Raw genomic sequence first — 10576 nt, 5'->3', positions numbered from 1 at the left:
ATTACATTATCAAACGTAGCAATATAATCAAAATTATATTACATTACAAATTTGATTACATTACAAGTAAGATTACATTACATCCAACCAAAAATAACTAAGAAGCGATTCAAAAAATAATCAATATAGATATATTTATCTATATAATTATAAATTAAATAGTCTTAATTAATGTTTAATTAGTAAGCTTTCATTAAAAGAAATGAAGGGGGAGAGAGTTCAGTTGAATTGAATGAAGCATTATAGATTCATTTTTTAATTATATTAAATATTTTTAATTAATCCTGGCTGAGTCAGCTTCATCTGAACTGAATACACGGAAGTCTACAGTTTGACTTTGATCTCCAACTTCCTTTTAGCAATATTTCCTTCCGGAAAGCATTCGGTAGTTTGCGGTAGCATCGCCCAACTTTGATTTGATCTGCAACTTTCTTTTAGCAAGATTTGCTTCCTGAGAGTATTCTGTAGTTTGCAGCAGCATCGCACACTCAACGATCACCTCTAGATCCACTTTATTTGGAGGTAATCAAATCTAGTATACATATATATTACTTTGCTATATATATTAATCCTTATAATTTGCCATCAATCAAAAGATCTGCAGCTCTTTTGGCTTGCAGATCTGAGAGAAGAAAACAGGGATCTGCCGCTGCTCTCTTCTGCAATCAGATGGCGGTCGCACTAACAGTGGGGGGATGGTTCGCGCAGGCCTTCATCCAGACCTTGATCGATAAGGCCAGCGATAAATCCATCCAACTGTTTGCCGAACGCCGGGGTTTCGCGGCGGACATGGATAAGCTGCGCATCTCGTTGCTGGAGACTCAAATCATCCTTAACGAGGTGCAGATTAGCCGGAGCAACGACACCAAGTGGAAGACATTGATGCAGGAACTGAAGGATGCTGCTTATGATGCTGAGGACTTGATAGATGAGTTCCAGTACCATGTCCTCAGGAAGAAAATCAAAGGGGAAGAAGACGACAAGGCAAGTGGCTCCGGTGTCCTTTCAAACATTTTTTCTGCTACAAAGAACAAGTTGTTGGGCTCTTCTCATTCCTTGGAGGAAGATGCCATGAGAGCTAGCGTGGTGGAGATTCAAGGAAGGCTGGAGAGAATTGCTAACAGTATGAAGAGCATCATGAATGTGTTACCACCAAATGATAGAGGGAAGCAACCAGATCAGATGAAGTCTCAGACCAGAGAATCATGCTCTTCCCCGGTGACGGACATATTGCTTGGCAGAGACGAAGAACTGAATCAAGTGGTAGACTGGCTGTTGGGGTCAGCTAATCAGGCGGAACCTGCATCGGGATTTCTCAACAATACCTTATCCGTCTTGCCCATCGTCGGTATTGGAGGGGCTGGAAAGACTACTCTTGCTCAGTATGCCCTCAAAGACAAAAGAGTTCAGGATCATTTTGACCTCAACATTTGGGTCTGTGTGTCTGACAATTTCACTGTGCAGGGACTCACTAAATCTATAATAGAGTCAGTAACTCTAAAAAAACAAGATGATAATATGGGATTAGAACCTCTTCGAAAACTACTCCATGAGCATATTGCGAATAAGAAGTTTCTACTTGTTCTTGACGACGTGTGGAGCGATAATAAGAGTATTTGGCATAAATTCTGTGCACTGCTTATAATTGGAGCTCATGGTAGCAAAATCATTATTACAACTCGAGACAAGAAAGTTTCTAAAATGGTTAGCCTGGCGGAACCAATCCTGATCGATGGTTTAAAAGAAGGTTTCTTTTGGCAATTATTCAAGAAATGCTCATTTGGCACACTCAACCCTGAAGACTATCCGGAGCTAGAAGACATTGGTAGAAAGATTGCTCTCAAGTTGAAGGGTTCACCATTAGCCGCAAAGACACTCGGCAGTGTTCTGCAATCGGATTTGTGCCAGCAACACTGGGACACCATACTGAAGAGCGACATATGGAAAGTAAAACAAGATGAAGATGACATTATGCCAGCCCTGCATTTAAGTTATCAATATCTTAATGAAAATCTGAAGCAGTGTTTTGCTTTTTGCTCGTTGTTTCCTAAAGACTACGAATTCAATAAAGCTGAGCTGGTTCGAATGTGGATGGCCGAAGGCTTCATCGAAGATACAAATACAAAGAGGATGGAAGATGTTGGAAGCGACTATTTTCTTGAGTTTGTTTACAGGTCTTTCTTTCAAGAATTGCAATTTGGTGGATTCGTGATGCATGACCTTATACATGATTTAGCTGAGATGATTTCTGCGGAAGACACATGTATTATTGAAAAAAAAAGACAAACAAAGACGCCTTCCACAGTTCGGCATCTACGTGTAGAAGGAAAACTGCCGTTGGAGTTCTTTGGATACGACAAGTTGCGCACCTGGATGTTGAGAAAAAATTCACCTCCCGATAGCCTCTTTGAAAAACTAAGAAGCATTCGCGTTCTGAATATAAGTCAGTGTGGCTTGCAGGAGTTATCGGAACATATTGGTAAATTGATTCACCTCCGTTATCTTGATTTATCTTTCAATTATGAAATTAAAATTTTGCCCGACTCATTATGCGACCTTTATAATTTGCAAACGCTGAAGGCACAACAGTGTATTGCAATAGAGTCTGTACCACAAGAATTGTGTAAGTTGGTCAATTTGAGATGCATTGATGCAGATGACATGTTTTTGGTGATGATGAAGGATGTACGGAGACTAACTAATCTTCAAGAATTGCCAACATTTAGTGTTCAAGAGGATGAAGGACTCAAGCTTGTACAACTAAAGGATTTAACACAGCTTCATGGATCACTTCATATTCAAAATCTCGAGAATGTGGTCGATAGCAAAGAAGCACAGGATGCTGAGTTAAAGAACAAAGTCCATCTAAAAGAATTGGTGTTAGAATGGAATGATGAGAAGGATGCCAAGATGGAAGAGGAAGTAATTGAAGGTCTGCAGCCACACGAATCACTTAAAATATTGAAAATTGAAGGGTACAATGGAGGTAGGTCGCCTAGTTGGTTGATGCCAAAAGTTCTACCCAATTTGGAAAAACTTGAATTAGTAAATTGCATGGGATGGGATGATGTTCTGCCATTTATTGGTCAACGTTTGCATCTGATTGAGCTTAGCATGGAAGACATGCCTGCTTTGAAACAACTGAGCCATCAATTTGAAGGCAAGTGTTTTCCAAAGTTGGAAGTGCTTTATTTATTTGATTTGCCGGCATTGGAGGAGTGGTCTTGGACCGAGGGCAAAGATCTATTTCCCTGCATGCGTGTACTTCGTGTCATCGATTGTCCCAAACTAAAGAGATTACCTCCCTTCCCTCCTTCCCTAGAAATATTGACAATACAACACTGTCCCAGCCTCATGTTAAATAGCAAAACGGAAGATGACGAGGAAGGTGACGGCCATCTACCGCCTTCACTTAAAGAATTGGAATTGAGAGACTGTGGTAAATATGAAAAACTTTTGCTTGACTGCTTGCACAACCTTCGTTTAGTTACTCGATTGGAAATAAATGATTTTCCACACATAACGTCTATTTCTCTGGTTCATTTGGTAGAACTGCAATACTTGTGCATCACTAACTGTGAAGAGTTGAGATGGATGGAGTGCTTAGGACTCCTTAAATCTCTCAAGAAATTGAAGATTGTAGGATGTCCTAAGCTGGTTCAGTTGGATGTAGAAGATGAACAATCAGCGAGCTTGTTGTCATCTCTGCATACTTTATGCGTGGACAACATTGCTCTGTTTAAAATGTTTCCTCTGAGAAACTCACTGTCATTCATCACAGAACTTTTATTTGTGTCATGTTCTGAGGAGGTGATATTTGAGGAGGCGATATTGGTGCGAAGCCTCACTGCTGTTACATCTCTAAGCTTCCTTCGTTGCGATAAACTACGATCTCTGCCGGCAGAGCTGCTGCATTGCCTTCCCTTCCTAAAAACGTTAATGGTGTCTAACTGTCCACAGCTCCAATCACTGCCAGAGATGAGACTTTCTCCCTTTCTCGAAAGACTAGAAATATATAACTGTCCACAGATTCAAGCGATGCCAGAGGATGGGCTTCCCATGTCACTAGATGTTTTCATTTGCTCAGGCGATGTTCATCCAAAGCTGAGGGAGCAGTCAGAAAAGTTCTTCGTGGATAGATATAATAGGAGAGTAAGTACCCTTGATGCCCGTTATTTTCATGCATAGAGAGGTTTTATTTTGCATTCCTTCTATCGTATTTTTAGTTAATCTTCGCAATAGAAGAATCATTCTCTCTCTTTCCACGTGTGTACATATATACGATTCATCAACGTTTCTTTGCCATACAATTTCTTTTTCTTTAGTCCAAGCTCCCAAATGTCTTTACCTTTTTTAGATGATCTTTGATAATTAGCATTATTTACCTTGCTCATTTTTTTTTTGTCTCTTGTATTGCATGTAATTTACAGGTAAAGTTGGAATTGGAATAAGAACTTGGACGGTTCAATTAATTATAACAAGAAGGATCTGGTTCTTTAAGGGCATACTATGCATATGACAAGCGGTAAAAGCATCTGTTGGAGTTTACTGATAATAATATTCAAGTGATCATAGTTTCGTGATATGTTCTTCTGACGGTATATGATGTCTTTAGAATCGCTTACAATGGGAACAAAATTTACTTATTATGTCATCAGTGTGCATTTATTTAATTTTCACATATCTCTATGAACTTGCTAAATAAGTATTATGGCATATTAATTTGTCATTTTGAGATTCAAATATTCTGTAATTATTATTATCGAATTTGTGACTTTTATATTTAAATGTGGAACTTGTTTAATAATTATGTTGTGTGTACTCTTAATTCTTTAACTTCTAGACTTTGTGATAAATATTTACTTACAGTTTGTTAAAAAAAATAAAGATACTTGAGAATAATAGCTTCTTTAATTTGTATTATCCATCGTTTCAATATATTGATTATTTTTTGAAATAAGAAAAATTAATCTTTATATGAGAATTTTTTTTATGTGTGTAAGATAGTTTTTTTTTTCCTCTGATCAATGTAAGTTAGTTTGAGATTCAATTTTGGTTGCATTATAAATTTATGTAACATGTGGATATATATCTTAGTGTGAATCATAGATTTTTCTCAGGGATGCATGAATATTAATGAGAGTTTCTTGCACTGTCCATACGGGTATGCGAGTGAATGCATTATATATATATATATATATATATATATATATATATATATATATATATATATATAATAATGATTTACAAAGTGCATTTAATTCTGATTGGTTAAATTCTAGTTATTTAATATTATAGTATTTTTAATCAATCAATTTTTTGATGTTTTTGGATTCTGGGTTGTATGTCCTTTTTACGGACGTGTCGGGCATGAAATATTATTCGGAAATCATCGATTACCTAAATCAAATAGAATTTTCGTTGATAACCTTAGATAGATAACCAAAATTATTAAAAATAATCCCTAACTAAACACATCTAAAGGTCCAGTAGCTCTTAACCTAGTGCAACCTCTAATATTGGTGATAAAAATATATTATTGTTGTTATATTCTTATAAATATTGTTTAGAGCATATTGATAACTTTGTAAGGTCTCATTATCATTAATATGTTGTTCAAATTGTTACTTGAAATTTGCATCACCCTCCCTATTTATGATCGGTCAATAGAGGTGATCCAATTCATATCCCTGGGAGTTAAAAATTCTACTAAATTAATAAAGAGATAAAAAAAAAACACTCTTTGGATGAGGATGGGACTGGAGGCAAAAGAGCATCCGACTCAAATTCATTTTCTTGGAGCTCATAATTAAAAAAAAAAAAATCTAATATATAGTCCTGTATAGTTGTTCAATATAATTCCTCATATTTCAATGATTCTCGCAAATCAATCCAAGAACCTTTTTTTCTTCTTTCCTCTTTTCCGTTCTTAAAAAGCGACTAAAGATATGCTAATAGAAATAATTTTTTAGTAGTTGGAAGATTTGATTTCTTGTTTCTCTTGTGTTCTTTTTATTATTAATTTAGAGAATTTTTCTTTTAAAATTTTGCTTAATAGATGAAATAAGATTTGTATATTTTTATTGAGATCTTGAATCAAAGGAAGGAAAAAAATATTTGGCTTCTTTAATTTTGTAGAACCCAATTGAGAAAAAGATAGATCCAACTTTTAATTTGAGTCTTTATTATTTTCACTATTTTTTGATAATACTAATCTATTGTAATTATAAGAAATCTTCATTAAGGTTAAATTCATATGCTTACTAAATATTTGTACATGCTTGTTAAATTTTTGAATAAATAAATTACAACATAAATAAAAATATATGTGATAATCTTTTAAATTAACTCCGCCCATGATGCCCGGTCATGACCGGTCCCAAGTCCGGATAAAGGAGGAGGGTTGCGTTAGGTTGCCAGCAAGCATCAAAACTATAGCAAATATTCAATGAATGAATCAATTAAACTATTGTGCTAATGCTAGGTTGTTCTCCGGAAGGAACGCGTTACAAGGTCCGACTGTAACATCTCGGCAAGGACCGCTATATCTCCAGAACTCGGGTGTAGTGCTAAATATGCAAGAGTTCGTGTTACAGGGTCCGACTGTAACGTTTTAGTAAGGACCGCTACATCTCTATGAGAACTTGGGTGTAGTGTTAAATAGGCAAGAGTTCTCACAACATAGGTTGGATAAGAACAAATATGATAGAAAGATTAATAATCTAAGATTTAGAACATGGAACATGAGAACTCTCACTGGTAAATCAATGGAAATAATAGATATGATGATTAGGAGAAGAATTAGTATTTTGTGTGTGCAAGAGACAAAATGGATAGGCGAGAAGGCAAAGATGATAGAGAACTCAGTTTTAAGTTATGGTACACTGGAAAGAGTAAAGCAAGAAATGGAGTGAGTATTATTGTAGATAGTTTGTTAAAGGATGAAGTTGTAGGAGTAGTTAGAAAAGGGGATAGGATTATAACCCTTAAGATAATAATGGTGAAGGAAACTATGAATATAATTAGCATATATGCACCACAGGTAGGATTAGATGAAGCTACCAAATCAAGGTTTTGGGAGGACTTAGATGAAATATTATAAAATATTCCACCAAATAAAATGATTTTAATAGGAGGTGATCTAAATGTGCATGTTGGAATGAAAAATGAGAAATATGAGAGAGTACATGGGAATTATGGGTTTGGGATGAGGAATGAGGAAGAGAAAACTATATTAGATTTTGCGATAGATATGACCTTATATTAGCTAATACGTTTTTTTAAGAAAAGAGAAGAACACTTAGTCACATTCAAAAGTGGGAATAATAAATCCCAAATTGACTTTCTTATGGTTAGGAAGAAGGATAGAAAAATTTCTAAAGATTGCAAAGTTATCCCTGGAGAAAGCTTAACTACCCAACATAGGTTAGTAGTGTTGGATATATGCCTCAAACATAGTATCAATAGAAAGAAAATATATACGATTCCTAGAATTAAGTGGTGGAAGTTAAAGGATGGGAAGCAAAATATATTTAAGTAGAAGGTAGAAGTACAAGCATTAGGTGAAATATACGATGACTCTAATACAACATGAGATAGGATGATATCAAAGTTGAAAATAGTAGCTAAGAGTGTACTTGGTGAGTCAAAGGGACATGTACCACTAAGTAAAGAATCTTGGTGGTGGAATGTGAAAGTACAAGAGAAAGTGAAGGAAAAATGAATAGCTTATAAGGAATTATATATTTGTAAGAACGAGGAAAACTTAAAAAATATACAATGGCCAAGAAAGAAGCTAAGAAAGTAGTGAGTGAAGTAAAAAATGAAACTTTTGAACGATTATATCAAAAATTGGATACAAAAGAAGGGAAAAGAGAGATTTATAGAATAGCTAAAGTGAGAGAAAGGAAAACAAGAGATCTAAACCAAATAAAATGTATTAAAGATAAATGTAATAGAGTATTAGTAAACGATGGAGAAATAAAAGAGCGGTGGAAGAGGTATTTTCATCAACTTTTTAATGAAGGTTTATGTAACCAACTTAACTTAGGTAATTTAAGTAGGTCAAATGAGCATAGAAATTTTAATTTTTATCGTAGAATTCAAAGTTCAGAAGTAAAACAAACTTTAAATGAGATGCCCAATGGAAAAGCCATTGGACCGTATGATATTCCGATAGAGGTATGGAAGTGCCTAGGGAAACAAGATATTGAATGACTTATAAAATTATTTAATATGATATTGAAAACGAAAAAATGTCTGATCAATGGAGGATAAGTACTCTAGTTCCCTTATATAAGAACAAGGGAGACATGCAAAATTATGCAAACTATAGAGGTATTAAACTAATGAGTATACTATGAAACTTTGGAAAAAAGTAATAGAAAAAAGATTAAGGAGGGAGACTACAGTGACAGAAAATCAATTTGAGTTCATACCTGGAAGGTTGACAATAGAAGCTATACATCTTCTTAGACAATTAATTGAAAAATATCGAGAGCAAAAATAAGATCTACACATGGTATTCATTGACTTAGAAAAATCTTATGATAGAGTCCCAAGAGAAATTATCTGGAGAATTCTAGAAAAGAGAGGTGTTAGCATAATATATATTTAACTAATTAAAGATATGTCTGAGGATGTAATGGCCAGAATAAAGATTCAGGCGAAGTAACTGAAGCATTTTCAATAAAGATAGGATTACATCAAGGATCAACTCTAAGTCCTTATCTTTTTATACTAATTATGGACGAACTCACTGTGCACATTCAAGACACAGTACCGTGGTGCATGCTGTTTGCATATGATATTATTTTAGTAGATGAAACACGTGAAGGAGTAAATGCTAAACTAGAATCTTGGAGGAAAACACTAGAAGGTAAAGGTTTTAAACATAGTAGATTAAAGACAGAATATATGGAATTTAAGTTTAGCAATATCAGAAGTAATGAAACAATTATTAAGATAGGAGAGGACAAGTTGCTCTGAACCGAGAGATTTAAATATTTAGGATCATTTTACAAAACGATGGAGAGATTGAGAAAGATGTTTTATATAAAATACAAGCAGGATGAATGAAATGGAGGGGAGCGTCGAGTGTTTTATGTGACCGTAAAGTACCTCTTAAACTTAAAGGTAAGTTCTATAAAACCGTAGTTAGACCTGCTATGTTATATGGAGCTGAATGTTGGGCTATGACTCGAGCACATGAGCAGAAGATGAGAGTTGCAGAGATGATGATGTTAAGGTGGATGTGTGGACACACGAGGATGGACAAAATAAGAAATGAGAACATTAGAGAGAAAGTCGGAGTTGCATTTATTGATGAAAAACTCCAAGAGACACGTTTAAGATGGTACGGACATGTACTTAGACGACCAATAACTGCTCCAGTTAAGCGATGTGAAACTATGATAAACATACATATCAAACGAGGAAGAGGAAGACCAACAAAGACTTGATTAGTAATAATAAAATAAAATAAAATTTATTTAAATATAGATGATGATATAATAGGAGATAGAGCTCAATGACATAAAAAGATTCATACAACCGACCTCGCCTAGTAGGAAAAAGTTTAGTTGTTGTTGTTATTGATATTTTTTTAAATTATTTATTAAATTCTTATGTTAATCATGCCTCTAGTAGAGGATTGTTTTTACAAAATTATATCATCATCACATCTTGTAGAGAAAAAAAAATAAATTTTAACTTATCTATATTTACATTTCGGCAATTTATGAAAATGTGAACATAAAATGCCGTTTCTGACCGAATCCACCTCCAAAACCATGCACAAGACTCTTGGACTCTGAATTATTTGGTGCTACAACTATGATGAAACTCAAAGCTGCCAAACTTGTCATTTTAACTTATCCTCCAAGTTCCTCAGTGATCATCAAATATTCCATCGATAATTATGAAAAAAGAAACCCTATGTTCTTTTTCTCTGTAATGCTAATTGATTTCTTAAATAAATAATCTATCCTAATTGTATGACTTATTACATGAAATCAACTCATGCAGTCCATTGTCTAGATCCACACGGTCCAGCCAATCTAACGAAACCCTATTTGAAGCATTTGTTGATCACTGTGTATGAAGCAACATACCCTGTCACTGTCAGCAGAATCTGCTGAATTCCCATTTAAGAATTTGAGAAGCTCCTTTTTAGATCGACCATCCTTTCTTGATTGCAGCAATAGCAGCGACAAACTAGAATATTGATCCGAAGGAAAGAAATTATCATCAGGCCATGTGTCATAAGACAAGTTAAGAATCGATTAATAGCAAGTCTAGCAGAAATACAAAAAACGAGGAATAGCAGAGCTTAAGAGATTCAGACCATACAAGCATACAATTGCAACAATTTAAGGTTACTTAATGAAGTAATTTTCAGTAGGTAAAATGCCAGTAAAATGTCTTCACATATATTAAAAGCTCAAACAGTTTTGCTAAAGTAAATTTGTGCTTTAAACAAAGTGAAAAAAACAAAAACAGAGATAAACAATCCAGAAAGGAAGAGAGAAAGATGAAGGTGAACGGGCTCTCACTCACGTAGCCTCTTTCCTTCCCA

The 10576-nt window shown here is 34.7% G+C and overlaps 1 protein-coding gene across 3 annotated transcripts; it reads left to right on the top strand.

Moving 5' to 3' along the window:
- The first annotated feature begins 325 nt into the window (after positions 1 to 325).
- LOC122015964 (putative disease resistance protein RGA1) lies at positions 326 to 4810 on the top strand. Of its 3 annotated transcripts, none has more exons than XM_042573089.1 (3): positions 326 to 522; positions 621 to 4152; positions 4431 to 4810. In XM_042573089.1, the coding sequence occupies exons 2-3, from the start codon at positions 670 to 672 to the stop codon at positions 4449 to 4451; spliced, it is 3504 nt and encodes a 1167-aa protein (XP_042429023.1). In that variant the 5' UTR covers positions 326 to 522; positions 621 to 669; the 3' UTR covers positions 4452 to 4810. The 3 variants fall into 3 exon arrangements, with proteins under 3 accessions (XP_042429023.1, XP_042429011.1, XP_042429017.1); XM_042573077.1 differs by having other exon boundaries at positions 327 to 522; positions 605 to 4152; XM_042573083.1 differs by having other exon boundaries at positions 327 to 522; positions 597 to 4152.
- The last annotated feature ends 5766 nt before the right edge of the window (positions 4811 to 10576 follow it).

The sequence above is a fragment of the Zingiber officinale genome, chromosome 1A (genome assembly GCF_018446385.1).
Source record: "Zingiber officinale cultivar Zhangliang chromosome 1A, Zo_v1.1, whole genome shotgun sequence".
In the NCBI taxonomy this organism is placed as follows: Eukaryota; Viridiplantae; Streptophyta; class Magnoliopsida; order Zingiberales; family Zingiberaceae; genus Zingiber; species Zingiber officinale.
This window is presented reverse-complemented; position numbering and strand designations above follow the sequence as displayed.

Coding starts and splice junctions, on each gene's coding strand:
- LOC122015964 (XM_042573089.1), top strand. CDS start 670: ATGGCGGTCGCACTAACAGTGGGGGGATGGTTCGCGCAGGCCTTCATC. Junction 4,153..4,430: donor TGGATAGATATAATAGGAGA/GTAAGTACCCTT, acceptor TGTAATTTACAG/GTAAAGTTGGAATTGGAATA.